The 15,873-nt window shown below is 32.1% G+C and overlaps 1 protein-coding gene across 1 annotated transcript; it reads left to right on the top strand.

The window, feature by feature from the left end:
• Positions 1-12,169: 12,169 nt before the first annotated feature.
• On the top strand, positions 12,170-12,965 carry LOC121259151 (ethylene-response factor C3-like). The gene has a single exon (XM_041160646.1). It carries the CDS (start codon positions 12,215-12,217, stop codon positions 12,929-12,931), a length of 717 nt encoding a protein of 238 aa, XP_041016580.1. The 5' UTR covers positions 12,170-12,214; the 3' UTR covers positions 12,932-12,965.
• The last annotated feature ends 2,908 nt before the right edge of the window (positions 12,966-15,873 follow it).

The following is a 15,873-nucleotide window of genomic DNA, read 5'->3' as shown; positions in this document are numbered from 1 at the left end:
TTTTTTGAAATGATATCTTATATTAATAAACTATTATTATTTTTATTTTTATTTAAAGACAATATTTTCATTTTTTAACTTAAATATAATAGTATTGTTATTCTTTTCAAAATGAGAATTGCAATATTGATCTTAGAAAATAAAAGTATGTTCTCCCCAAAATAATTTTTTAAAGGATAAAATGTGTTATTAATTATTTTTAATAATAATTTATAAAATGCATTACAAATAGATTAATATGAAATGCATTACCACAAGAAATAAAATAGTGAATATGATAAATTAAAGACTAATTATAGACTGATGCATAAATTGGAATCTAAAAATAATAATGACATTTTGTAAAATGAAAATATTATTAGTCCAATGGCTATGATTTATTTTTACGAATTAGTATGAAAAATAACATGAAGATAATATTGATGATCTTGAAAAACAGGTTGAGGAGATTGAGCAACAACTTCAATTAAATTGGGGGGAAACCTTGGAGAGGGAGTTACATATGGATGTCTCGGATTTGGCTAGTTGGAGGCGACGGTAAGAGTTGAGATTGGCACAAATGGCAAAATTAAAAAGGAAGGTGGATGGTGACCGAAACTTTAAGTTTTTTCATGCTTGCTTAGCAAATAGGAGGAGAAAGAGAGTGCTAGAAATGCGTTCGAACGGGGTGTTATATTGGACGCCGGAAAGCATTCATCAAGGGGCAGTGGAATATTTTTCTTCTTTCCTTCAAGGGGAACCACCGGTTGAGCAACCTAGACTAGAGTAGTACATTGATCCCATCATTTCAAAGGAGGAGAATGCGTCACTTCTTTGTACGCCTACCATAAAGGAAGTTTTCGAAGCTTTGTCTTCCATTTCGTCTCAGAGTGCTCCTTCCTGATGGGTTTGGTTCGGGTTTCTATAAAAGTTATTGGGAGGTGGTTAAAGTTGATGTGTTGAATGCAGTTTTGGATTTCTTTTCGTCCAAGCACCTTCCCAAGTTTTTTACGGCCTCATATTTTGGTTCTAATACCAAAGGTGGATTCGCCTACAGGTTTTGATAAATTTTGCCCCATTAGCCTTTGTTCTGTTTTTTATCAAATTTGCTTCAAGATTATTATGAATCGATTAACAGGTCTCCTTCCTCGCCTAATATCTTCAGAGCAAGGAGCCTTTATCCCTAGCAGAAGTATCTTTGAGAACATTAGTTTCATCCAGGAAATAGTTCATTCTATTAACAAAAGAATTCATGGGGAAAAGATTATGTTGAAAGTGGATATGGCGAAAGCTTATGATCGTGTGGATTGGGCTTTTTTAATTACAGTCTTGCGAATGTTTGGTTTTTCTTCTCAATTCTGTGACTTGGTGAATACTTGTATTTCTAGCCCGTGGTTTTCGGTTATTCGGTTATAATGAATGGCATGATCAAGGGTTTCTTCCTAGGAGGTCACGGTTTTCGTCAAGGGGATCCTTTGTCACCTTATATGCTTATCATTTAGCAAGAGGTCCTATCCCAGATGATTCATGGCAGCGTGAGAGAGAATAAATTTGGTCATTTCTATCAGGCTCGAGGTACGCCTATTATTTCTCATTTGATGTATGTTGATGATGTAATATTTTTTCTAATGGAAGTCAGAAATCGGTTCGAGTACTTCAGACCATTCTGAGTCAATATGAGAGGTGGTCGGGTCAGTCTATTAATATTCAGAAAACAACGTTTTATTGTTTGGACAAAATTTTCCTTATGCGCAAGCGGAGTCTTTTATGTCGTACTGGATTCATGGAAGGGACTTTTCCTTTTAAATATCTAGGTGTTCTAATTATTTTGGGGTGCCTTAAGCAGTCTTATCTAGAAGGCATGGTGGATAAAGTGAGGCAAAAAAATCAGCGGTTAGAAGATGTGACTATTATCTTATGGTGGAAAACTAGTTCTGTTAAGGCATGTTATATCTAGCATGGCGATTCACCTCTTTGCTATTTTACAGGTCCCTCAAGCTACTATCACCAAGCTTCACATGTTGATGAGCTCCTTCTTTTGGGGAGAGTTCAATGGGAGAGATAAAAATAAATAGGTGGCTTGGAAATATCTTTGCACCCCTAATGAAGAAGGTGGTCTTGGGTTACATCATCTCTAAGACATTCAGAGAGCCTTACAAATGTGCTTTGCTTGGAAACTTTTACAAGGTACTTCTCTATGGGCTAATTTTTTCAAAGCAAAACATGTGGGCTCAAAGCCTTGGTTTTTAATAGGGCCACCAAAGGGTCTAGATTTTGGAAAATGGTTGCTAATTGTATCCCGTTGTTGCTGAATAATTCTAAGTGGAAACTTAAAGAATGAGAGATTTCTTTCTGGTATGACAAGTGGAAGGATAATGGTCCCTTAATTAATGAGATGCCATTCGTGGGTTCACACATGCTAAAAGTGTGCAGGTTGTCGGATAGTTGGGATGTGGATCTTCTGGATAACTTAGTTAGGCAGGAAAAGGTGGATGAGATTTTGGTCTCATTATATGGGCCTTCTTCTGGAAAGGATGTGATTGCTCGGACTCCTACAGAGACAAGTATGTTCTCTACTAAATCTGCTTGGCATTGTATTCATATCAGAGGTTATAGTCTTGGTGGGCATAATTGGATTTGGCATAAAAGTCTTCCATTAAAAATGTCTATACATTTTTGGAGGGTTTGGCACATGGCCTTGAGCGTGGATGAAAGATTGCGCCGAATTGGTATTCCTCTTATTTCTAAATGTGATTGTTGTAATGTAGGTCATCTTGAAGATATTAATCATGTGCTTTTTTAGGGTGATTTTTCTCAAAAAGTATGGTCATTTTTTGGCACTCTATTTGGAATTCCTCTTGGCAGATCTTGGAAGTAGAATTCTGGGTCTTGGTTTAGGCATGCTAGCTCTTCTTCTCAAGTGGGTTTTATAGGAGCATTCTTCCCATCATTGTTACTTGGCACCTATGGAGGAGAAGATGCCTTGCTTGTATGGAAGGTATTCTGGAAACTCATGAAGCTTTTGTTCATTCTATTTGTGGTGGCTAGGTTCCCTTTGCCATGTAGCAAAGAATCCTATTAATTTGTCTCGCTGGGATGACATGATTCTAGAGGCCTTTTGGATTAAGCTGGTTGTGCCTAAAGCTCCTTGTTGCAAAGTGGTTAAGTGGTTAAAATTGTCGTCGGGATGGTACAAATTGAATACAGATGGTAGAAGTCTGGAAAATCCGGGCACTTGTGGCATTGGTGTGGTTATTCGAAATGACTCAAGTCGTCTTGTTCAGGCTTATGCCTCTCATATTGGTTTCGGTTCTAATAACAAAGCAGAACTTCTGGCACTCCTTCAAGGTTTAAGAATTTGTAAATCTTTACATATTTCTAATATGATAGTAGAAATGGATTCAATGGTTGTTATTTCTTGGTGGAATAGAGGAAGATATGGTATGGTACCTAGATGATTTTTGGGAAGAACTTGTTGGATTGTCTCGCATTGTGCGTTGCCGATTGGCAGATTGGTTAGCCAAGGAAGTGGCCTCAGGCACTGAGTTGGTTTTTTCTAATAAATGTGATATGCCTCGGATTCTCAAAGAATTGCTCCATTTAGATTTCTTAGCCCTCCCATCTTTAAGATGCTAGTTGTCTGGTTTTTTGTGGTTTTGTTTTCTTATTCTTTCCATAGGATTGTCATAAAATGTTTTCTTGGTCGCGGTCTTGTTGGGTTTACCTATGGGCCTTAATTGTTACCACGGTATTCTTCTACCATAAAAGTGAGGGCTTTATTAATAAATTCGCTCGGGGGTCACTATTGAACATGTGATTTCCAGCTCTTCTTAAAAAAAAAAAAACTTGAAGATAATTGTTATTTTTTAAATATATTATATACAAAAAATATTATTATTTTTAAAACTAAGAAGAAATATAAAAACAAATCCTATGTTGTTAATTTGTTCCACAAAAGTTCAATAAACCAAAATCTTCAATTTAGATTTTTTGTAAGTTCATCATCACCACCATCATCATCATCATCATCATCATTATTATTATTTAATTGTGCAAATGAGGACAAAAAACGTAATTGTGCAAATGGGGATAATGTGAACTTTAACAAAACCCCCTGTTAATGAGAAATAAATATTAAAATAATAGAAAATTTAATTGTATTTTTAATGATGAATTAGAGGACAAAAATATAGTTGTGCAAATGAGGGCAAAAACGTAATTGTGCAATGTAAACTCAAAGAAAATCTAGTGTTCATGAAGCATGGCCTCTTTCATTGTAGAATAGATATTGCAGTTGATGGGGTCTATCATGTTTGTCATATATAGACATCTATCTATAGATACATTTTGTTTGTTTGTTTGTTTTTTCATTTAGATACATTTTTTGATTGATTATCTTGATTTTCACGTATCAATTTTCTTTCACATATTTTTGTTTTGTTGTCCCTTTTTTTTCAATAAATAATGCACTAAGATTAGTTAGGTTTTATATGCTAGAGTTATTACACCTAATGGTATGGGAGGTGAAATTCTTTATTCGATAAAATTATGTAACATTCAAATTATATTTGCTATAGTGGAAAAGTTTATTTGGTTGTATTAATACCGCATTTATTGTTAAAAAAAAACTTTTTTTCCAAAGCAAGTTCGATATATTATAATTAAGGGATACATAAATACATACATAAGGGATATGAGGACCCCTACAAACACCATTTCTTAACTAATACATCACTATATAAACAGAAAAAGAAATTGACACTAAAAACAAATAAATGTTTCATACCCTTCCCTACTAAGAGGGAGCCGTACAAAGTGGCGGGCTTTTATACAATCCAAGTGTGGGATTGTAGTTCTATAACCGTAGTCCATGATGATTATAGTGATTGTATTTTGTCTTGAAGTGGCTGTTGGGAAAGTCCACTGCCTCGTCTTCACGATCCTGTGGTGAAATAGAACAATGCTTATAATAAAAAGTAAGATAAAAAAATCCAAACTCCATCACGTTATACATCGTTGCAAAACTCCACACTCTCTCAAAGGAGTCCATGTGATTTCTGTGCCAAGGGCAAAATTAAAAAAGGTAGAGCTCATGGGTCGTGGCGGAGACAGACCACCAAAGGATTAAAGAGGAGGTGGTAATCGTCAGGCTCCAATGATTCAAATATTTTTACTAAACTATCTAGATATAGGAGTATCCTAACAAAATCTGTGAAAAATAATAAGGAAAATAATAAGAAAGAGGTAAAAATGGACGGATTAAAACTTAGACCAACTCCGGTAGACATCAAAATCTGTGACAGCTCGTGGGCCCATCCGCCTATCTCCTTGCAGCCACAACAGTCAAATCTGAAGGATATGATAGTGACGAATCCATTGGTCCAACGCATGTCGTAAGAAAAACTCCCTGAAGGGGTGGTCCATGAAGCCCACACAAAGTTGTTGGCGGTGCCTGAGGCCCACACACGACGATTATCAAGAAACTGCTACTTCTCTCTGAACGATTGGCGGCCTGGGTGCCTTCTCGTACCATGTGTGTCTCTTGATTGTCGTCGAAAAACTACAAATCTATCGTTTTTGGCTTTGGAAGAAACAAACAAATTAAGAAAATAGAACTAACTTTATAGACAAACATAGTAGATGGAGAAAGAGGAGAAGGAGGAGGGGAAAGCCCTCATCTCCGGCAAAAAAACCAAATCTAGGTTTGGAAGCTTTTTTTAAGAGAGAGAGAAAAAAATCACCAGTGTTAAAAAATCTATTTACGTAAAATATTATGTGTAACAAACAACAGAAAGTATGTTTAGGAAATCAATTTCTTTCTTCCTTTGTGTTTTTTTAAAAAAAAAATAGGAAATCAATTTCTAAAGGGTGATGCTACCTCACCGAGGATTCCTCATCGATGCATGTAATTTTTTTTTTCAAATAATTTTTTAAATACCTTAAACAATTTTGAAAGGAAAAGAAAATTCACAAAGTCATTAAAAAGTATTTCTTTAACTATTAAATAAAATAAATTTATAATCGGTACCCACTCTCTATAGATATTCTCTGTAGGATTAAGATTTTCCATTTCTAAATAGATTGTTTTTCGTAAGACAAATGATGATTTTTCGGACTTTTTACGCGATTTTCTTATTATGTGTGTGAAAATTTAAAATCATTATTGACTAATGTTTTTCTTTGAAATAAATTACGGACCATAAAAAAAAGCCTTTTTTTTTTTTACATTAAAAAAGTTTAAAAATCTGAGACTATCTTATAAAAATACATAGCATTCCTAGATTTTTATATTATTTTCTTAGTTATTATAAAAATTCTTATATAAGCAAAATAAAAGAGCTATTATAAGATTCTATCTTCACAAGTTAGTCTCATTATTAAAAAAGAATATTTACGTAAAATATTACAGAAAGTGTTATTTTAGAAAAACAAAAAAAATTATTTTCAATTGAAACCCAAATTCAGGAAAACTATTTCTTTTCTTGTAAATAGAATTAATTATTGAAACAATTTTCCCTCAAACAACCCACCCAAAGTTAAGTGTGAAATGGGTATGATTTTAGAATGTGACCACGTGATGAGCTCGTTGCAAGTGTGAAATGAGTACGAGTTCATTGTAAGTGATATGGTCAATCACGTTATTGGAGTACATAAATAATACGTAAAAATGACTATACATAATATTTTTATTTAAAAAATTTGTGTTGACATAGTTGATTTGATTTCAAATTCTGCTATATACAGTCATGGGTGGAGTCGGCGTCAACGAGAAATTAAAAAAAAAAAAAAAAGCAAAAGACAAAACAAGAAGAAGAAGAAGAAGCATAATCAAATGCAGTTCCGGCGAAGAAATTTGATTCGAGTTCTCCCAAATCCAGACTTTCTCCCAGTTTGGTTTTGGTTTGCAAACCACTTTCTTCCAGTTCCAATTCGCTTATTACGTAATTTGCAGAACTCTCTTGGTTCGCAAACCCTATTTTAGTTCTCCCAAACCCATATCACAACTTTCCCCCAAGTTCTAGTTTGCAAATACCTCGACCAATTCGCAAACCTGTACAATTTCTTCTTGTGGATAGCTGAAGATAAGCTACCACTATGGAATCTTATGGAATTTGACTTCTAATTTAATCCATGAAAGATAGGCTTACAAGATCGGGAAGATTGACAAGAAGCTGTTATAATTTTTCTTTTTGTGAGTGGGGGCTAAACAGGCTGGGAAGCCTGAAAGTTGAGAAGGAGAGGGAGTGGGAGTTCCAACTCTAGTGGCATTGTTGATGACGATTTTCAACGAGTTTGTAGGGTTCAGCCTTTGCACCATTGACAAGTGAAAATCTCCATGGTTATTGCTCACACTTTTGATAGATAGAAATGCTACATACAATCGAATAAGAAGTGAGGTAGTCGGAGCTTATGGTTCACGTTGACAAAGATGAAGAGGGAGGGAGAGTTTGAAGGAGAAGGGGGGAGAGGGCATATGCGGGGATTAAAATTTGTCCAAAACGACATGTTTACAAAATGAAAAAAATGTTACTTCTTCATCTATGAAACGCGATCGTTTTAGTAAAGTGTCGTGGATCACGATTGCACCACGGTTGCATAGGACAATTCTACAAAGAATTGCCTGACACCGTTATATGATGCCGTCTTATCAGAAACTAACATAATTAATGTAATGACATTGGTAGTTGAATTTAGTACCAAACTTTATCTCAATTTGAATCATGAAGATGTGTTTGGCAAGTGAGAGTATTTGAAGTACTCTCACTATTATTTTTTATTTTATTATTATTTTATATTTATTTTTTACTATTCATTACTTTTTACTTACTTTTTAATATTTTATTATTATTTTTTTATTACTTTTTCATTATTATTCATAAACATTCTCAACACTTTTCAAGTATTCTCACTACCTAAACGTAGACGAAAACTTGCAAAATTAAAAGTGTAATAAAACGCAAGTGAATAATAGAGATTTAAAAGAATTTTGGAGAATTTGACCCCTTGGAATATTTTGATGTTTAAATTAATTTTTAGTGAGAATACGAATAAGAGTAGGAAAAAAAAAAATTGACCCGTGAGAAAAAATTGTGAAAATATTGATTAAAATACAATTTTAGTAAAGCTTTAGGGGCCAAAATGAAAATAATAAAAAGCTACTGGCAAACTGTAATTTAATAGAAACAATTAGGGTGAAACAGAGACTTCCATGAATTATAGGGTTAGAAAATTATTTGCAAAATTTAAATTGTGAGCTAGTAATTTTTACACTAACTATGTAAAAACTGAGGAAGCTAAAAAGTTAATTAAAGACCTTCAAATAGAATTATTTAAAAGAGAAGAGCGCTTGGAATTTTTATATCATTATTGGTTGTCCTTTGATATTTTCTTTTCTTTCTTTTAAGTTTTTGACCTTTTTAATAATAAAAACTTTTTTCGTATTATAAAAATTCTAATTTATTTTTTAAAAACTATTATGGTAGGCGCATGGCAGATTATGATTGAGCAACACGTTTCTTATTAATGTTCATGGATGGAAAACTTGACCATAGGTTATATTTTTAAATAGAGATTTGTTACTCCTCATTCCTACGCGCTACATTTTTTTTTATTTTATTCTTCTTAAATTAATTGAATTCTTTTACTCATCATCCATACATCACACATTTAGTAAGAGAAAAAATTAAAAAAATTAAAAATAAATGTAGTATGTAGGATGACGATGAATAGAATTTTTCTTTTAGATAATTGAAATGACAATGTGTTATTTCTAAAACAAAAGCACAAAGATCTAATTTTAAGTCGAATATAACTAAAAAGGATGTGTATATGATCAGATTGACCTAAAAATTAATAGCACAAAGGAACATAACTACGGATTATATACATCGACGCTTGCCATGAGTATATTCCAAGTGACATTCTAGAGTCTTTTTCCTCAACATTGCTTTGGGTTAACTCCATTTCGATCGATTTACTTGTAGTGATCTCACTCGGCTCCAACCCTCTCCATCGGATGACTCTTCAATCTAGGAATGCTTCTTTAAACCTCCACTATTTTTATTGCCCTCTTCCTCAATCTCATATTCATCTATGTTTTTTACATTTTGTTCGAATTATGTTACCTATTATTTACATATTTTAGTGTTGTTTCATCTATTTTAGTGTTTGGTTTAAGAGTAATATTACTCATTATCCTAATTAACATCATCTTCTCATCATCTCATAATGTAACATTATATATTTGAATACTATTTATTATATTTTACTTGTGAGTCTACCATCTAATACCACATCATGAGATGATGAGATGATAATAAGAAAATGCATGAAGAGTAGATTTTTTTCTAATGTTAATATTATTTGAAAATACAACCTTCCCTGTGAGCGACTAAGAAATTATGGGCACCTTAGTTTATTTAATTAATTATGATGATTCGATGCTGCTTAAGAAAAGAATAATTCTATTTAAAATTTTTTACATCATATATTATTTATATAGTACAATTTAATTTGAAAAATAAATTTTAAATTTTACAAATTAAATTACGTAATAGAAATTATATGTTGTGTATGATGTATAAAATTTAAAATTAAATTTAAAATTTGAAAAAAATAATTTTTTTTTATATGTTACGTAAAACATTCAAATAACACTGCTCAAAAGAAAAAGCTCGTCACTTTAATAAGAGCAGCAAAGTTGAAAAAGCAAGGGAAAAAAAAGAAAAAAAAAAGAAAAAAAAAAAAAAGGAGCTCCTGCTGGTGTTGGACCTTGGTCTTGTACATGGCAATGGTCGCTTGGGTCTGGCTATCTCATCGAACCAAGGCTTCTTTAACAAGGTGTCTCGTTTACAAAAACTTGGGTATCTAAGATAACAAATTTCAACTTAGCCTTATTGTGGGCTAAATTCAATTGATTCAAAGTTGGGGAAATAGCAAACCGGATCCAACCCCTTAATTGGGTCAGATTGTGCCTGTTCTACAATCTTGTACATGCATCATGGGCCCAGGAAAAAGACCAAAGTGAGGCCGAAAAGGTGGGAAAAAAAAAAAAAACCTATTAGATTAATTGAGCTAAGGCCGCAAAAACAACAGAATTTATAAGACTATAAATATATTCTTCATCAATGCCCAACTAGACTATAGGTTGCATTTAGATATTGAGACGAGTTAAAATTAAGTCGTAAATAATAATATTTTATGTCTTATCAAGATGAATTTAACATTTTTTAAGTCGAAATATGTTTAACATTTTTAAGTTGAGAAGAATTTAACTTTTTAGATTATAATGTATAAAGTAAGTTGAGATGAATTTATATATGCGGTTATGAGAAAATTTTAGCATATCAAAAAATGAGAAATACTTTATCCACAAAGGGATTACATAAAAGTAAATTTACAAATTGACGTGACTTGATGCAATATGTCGGATTGTAAAGTTACTTTTAATGTAAAATAGATTTAACGCATCACGTGAAGTCAAGTTAATTTGTAGATTTATTTTTATATAATCTTTTTATATATATAGTAATTGTCTAAAAAAATTCGGGGAGAAAGGTTGAATGAACAAGAGGAAGCTAAAATTTTGGTGCCATCCTGAAACAATAGTGACAAAATGCAGACCAACTCATGTAGAATGACAGTGTCCAGAGAGGGTGTGAGAAACAGCCTCCTTTCTTTTGGCAGGACTATGGTAGTGTCCAAATCAATTGCCACCACTCATGCAATTAATACTACGGTGACCCACGTACATGTTTTACATGTATAGAATACACGAAAGAGCTCGACTTGCTCAACATGTCGCTTGATTCTACGAATAGAGCTCGAAATTGGTCAAGAGCACATGCAAAACCAAAAATAATTGGTCAAGAACGGTCTTTTGTCAAGGGTTAAAGTGTAGGAAACCAATATATATATATATATATATATATATATATATATATATATATATATGTTTTCAGTGTTTGACCGTAATTATAGCTGTAAGTAGCTGTAATATGTTTGACCGTAATTATATAGGAAATCATGTATTCAATAAGGATTGATTTGAATAGTAAAATAAGATGAGATGATTTTAGATAAGTTGAATAAAATATTATTAGAATATTATTTTTTTAATATTATTATTATTTTGTGATTTGAAAAAGTTAAATTATTTATTATATTTTGTGTAAAAATTTAAAAAAAAATTATAATTATAAGATGAAATGAAATCATTTCTCTATCTAAACAAGTCCTAGTTTGTCATGATCAAGTAAGTTTTAATTCCATTTGTTTGAATGTTTATGTGGAAAATTTAATCACTGGACTAGTTTGGGAACGCAAGTATTCTCAAGTATTTTTAAAGATTTTCAGATATTTCCTTCTCAAATATGATTCAAATACAAAATAGTTTTTAATTTTAAATCTCCAACTTTTTCGTTTAATCATTATTTAATTATTACAATTTTTTTAAACTCTCAAACGAATACAAAAAATAATATAATTTTTTTAAATTTTAAAACAAAAATAATATTAAAACATAATATTCAAACAATGTTTTTAACTAAGTTATAAAATTTTTATTCAATTTTTTCTTTCTATTTTTCTAAATGCAATAAAATATCTTAATTTAAACTATTTTATTACTGTTTACAAACTATTTTATAATTATTCAAAGATAATATATACATAAAAGAAGAAGCCCAGAAATAATAATAATAATAAAAAAGAAAACTAGATCTTGATGATTTAAGACCAGAATTTGGTCTTCTCTCTTTTTTCTCGTCCCGGAGATACATGGCTTATGTTCATCTGCTAATCTTTATGGATATTATAGCCTGGTGGCGTTTGATTTCGTCAGTAGGACAGGATAGATTGATGGGTTTTGCCCTAGCCAGTATGGCATTTATAAATTGGGTGTGGCAAGTGGAGTCCAAAATTAAACGAAAATGTACATTGGGATGAAATCATCCAGATGATGTCATACTATGCAATAATTATAACTTGACCTGGCCGCCGCCTTTGACTCACGTGCATCAACTACTATTTGGGTCTCACTAACGACACCAAATTGTAGTGGAGCTGCAATGTTCATGTAATTCCACCTTGTTTCAATCTTTTTCATCAATGGTGCGTGTGTATTCTTGCTAGTAGTAGTACGTTTTAAACTTACCAGTTTCCCTCCCATCGTGCCTATATAAAGGCTTGAACCTTTTAACTTTTCTCTTGACCAGCAAGAAATATTCAATCCAAAATGGGTTCCTCATTCTTTCAATGCCCATATAATTCAGATCACTTCTCCTCCTCCTCTTCATTTACCGCTGATCTAGAATCTCTGTCATTGAACTGCATGCACAGTTATGAAAACCAACCGGCCCTTCCTTTCAATGAAAATGACTCCCAAGAAATGCTTCTTTTTCGTGTCTTAGCCGAAGCCACTAACGACCGTGCATCCGAAACCATATCCTCCGGCGGCCTTGATCATCATGTTGTCAAAGATCAGGAGGAAGTGAATTCAAGAGCCACTGCTGAAGTACTGGAGGAGGAGGAGGAGGCCATGAAGGAAGGAGATGAGATTTCCTACCGAGGGGTCAGAAGGCGGCCATGGGGGAAGTATGCAGCGGAGATAAGGGATTCTACAAGGAATGGTGTGAGAGTTTGGATAGGAACTTTTGACACTGCTGAGGCTGCAGCTTTGGCTTATGATCAAGCTGCATTTGCACTGAGGGGTTCAATGGCTGTCCTCAACTTTCCTGCAGAGATGGTCCGCGAGTCTCTTCACAAGATGAAGTATGAATATGAGGAGGGATGCTCCCCGGTTTTGGAGTTAAAGAAAAGGCATTCCATGAAGAGTAAGCCAAAGAGTAGGAAGAAGATCATCAAAGAGGAGGAGTTGAAGTCGGAAAATCATATGGTGGTGTTGGAGGATTTGGGTCCCGACTATTTGGAGGAACTTTTGCGCATATCTTAGATGAAAACTCATTCTTATCGTCAGTTACTATTTATCACTCCACACCTTATATCTTATGAAAAATACTCTTATACATTTATAAAAAAACATCCATACACTATTGAAAAAATTATAAATGAAAAGTGTGAGAATGAATAGTAACTGATTCATAATATTCATCATCTGAGAATGCTAGCTACCTAGTCGCCACTCACCAGCATCAACTTTTAGATTCTCTCTAATTTCTAGCTCGTTTTTTATATAAATTCTGGAATATGAAATTCTGGGAAAAGATCACCACTTTCTTGGAAAATCTTCGTTTGTTTTTTATTTTATTTTATTTTATATTTTGTAAAATGTTTGAGGAGTATTCAACTTTCAACTGTACAATGCTTACGGCCTTCACTGCGTGGCACATGAACAACCAGTGGTGTATTATAATAATAATATCTTACAAGTTGCAAGCACGACTGCATGTCACAATCTTCTTTTTCCCTACTCTAAATAAGAAGTTTCTAATGTTTTTTCTATTTATAATTCATGATCTCACCAGACTATATATATATATATATATATATATATATATATATATATATATATATATATATATATATATATATATATATATATATATAGCCAAAAAGTCTTGCATGGGGTCGAGGATTTATCTTTGCATTTTCACAGCTGATGGACTGAACAACTTCATATTAATTTAGATGATCCATGTCAATTGTCAAGTACTACTATTCTTTTGGCACCTTCCAGTACTATCTATTTTTTGTCGATAAACTAATGCAGCTTAATTCATTAATGCTTCATCTACTAATATATAAATTCATGTTTATCGTTTCATTAAGAGTTATAAAAACAAATTAAAACGAAATGATGCCTTCTCATTTTAGTATCGTTTGGATTTAAAAATGAGTTGAGATAAATTGTAAATAATAATGAGATAAATTATAAATAGTAATAAGAATTGTGAATTAAAATTGATAAATAATAATAAATAGTAATAAAATGAGTGATATGAGTTGACATAAATTGTAAATTTAAACCGGTCAGTCTTTGAGTTGCGACCCAATGTAGTCATGTGAAATTTGTAAAATTTTTAATTTTAAATCTATTTAATAAATTAAATTCTCTTTTGTCAACAATGACTAAAATGAATAAATACATCAGCGAAGCGATTAAAATAGAGAGACAAAATGAAACGACAGTGCACTGCATGCAGTCGGACCTACAATAGCACTAGAGTACTGCTGTATAATCCTACTGGCCTCTAGCGATCTGTCCAACTCAAATGGTCACACAGCGTTGCTGATTTCTCTAATGGACAGTAATACCGTATAATATTTTAAATACCATATCGAATATGGTATTGAAATGAAATATTTTGACATCGTTACGGTTTTGTGTATTATTTCAAAATAATCGATATATAAATAAATTATATATATAAATTATATTTTAAAATAATAATCTATATATAAATAAATTATATATAAATATATATATATATAAATTATAAATAACATAATCTGAATTAGATGTAAAAAAATAAGTTTGTAGTTTGAAAAAAAAAAAAAATGAAAGGCCGAAATATCGGCCGGTAAATGTCGAAATATAGGCCGGTACGAAATATATATGATACCTGTATCGGCCGTACTGGTCAGTACGGTACGAAATTAAAAACACTGGTACTATAGCCACCAAGCCAAAAGTTTATTTTTTTATACATTTTTTTAATCTTTTTAAATATTTAAAAAAAATTAAAATTATTAAAAAATAATTTCCTTTCTCCAAAATCTAAATTTTTCCGAATTGATACTTGTAGGCGATTCTTGAGAGATTACTGCTGGGATTTGTCATATAATATTGGAAATTTATATACATCTCTATATAAGATCTTTGAAAAAAAAAATGGCCTTCAGAAAAAAAGAATTATTAGTGCTTGAGAAACCAATGGGCATAAAGTGTTGTGCTATTATATGTACCATGTCCCTAAAAAGTAGTTTTGCTTTGGTGATTACGAATATTATATATATATATATATATATATATATGAATTAGCACGTTGCTTTCAAGATGGGGCCTATCCGACGTCATGAATAAACATGATGTCGGATAGGCCCCAAGAATGCGAGGGATCATGACCAATATATATGTTGATGAATGCATCGTATTTATTGTAATGAAATATTTTCTTCTTCATCTTAAATCATGTCATTGTATTAATCAGTCAAAATTAATAATATCGTGTATATATATTTTAAATAATTATCATTTAAATAATTTGACTAGTACCTCTAGAAACCTTGAACCATGAAAGTGGCCTAATCAAAAACAACATGTGATCATTAGCCTAGAGAGTCGACCATGTCTTCTTACCTGAAGAACACGATAATCTCTTCTTCTTTTTTATTTATTTATAACAATCCAATATATATATATATATATAATATAGTCTTAAGAATGATCAAGAAAAGGGAAAAGGGAAAGCATAAAGGGAACATATATTAGATTAAGACAAGCAGAATCGCCAATAATAATATAGCTCCTTTTAACTCTTTAGAAAAGTGCATGAACCTGCAGATGCATGTCACCCATACAAGTGGAAAGCCTTTAATTCTCCTTGCTCTACTCCGTCGAGGTTCAGCTGCACATGTATTTTTAGCATCGTTTTAACGTGACAAATTGAAAACCACCAAGCTAAAATTCATGAATGTCATCGTGTAGAAGATCTCCAAATATCAGTATTGAAAGCGAATACATGCATGGCTATTGCATGTTGTCGTCCATTAATATTGTTTGTAAATAATTTAAAGTCATGAATGTCTGCTCTTAAAATTAAAAGTGTGAGCAATTATGGCCTGATTGGATATTAAAATGAAATGAAATAATTAGTAAATAATAGTGAGATTATTAGTTAAAATTAGATGAGATGAGATGTCACATTTATATCC

Source organism: Juglans microcarpa x Juglans regia, chromosome 4D (assembly GCF_004785595.1).
Source record: "Juglans microcarpa x Juglans regia isolate MS1-56 chromosome 4D, Jm3101_v1.0, whole genome shotgun sequence".
NCBI lineage: Eukaryota > Viridiplantae > Streptophyta > Magnoliopsida > Fagales > Juglandaceae > Juglans > Juglans microcarpa x Juglans regia.
The sequence above is the reverse complement of the archived record's forward strand: the minus strand, read 5'-3'. Positions and strand labels throughout refer to the sequence as shown.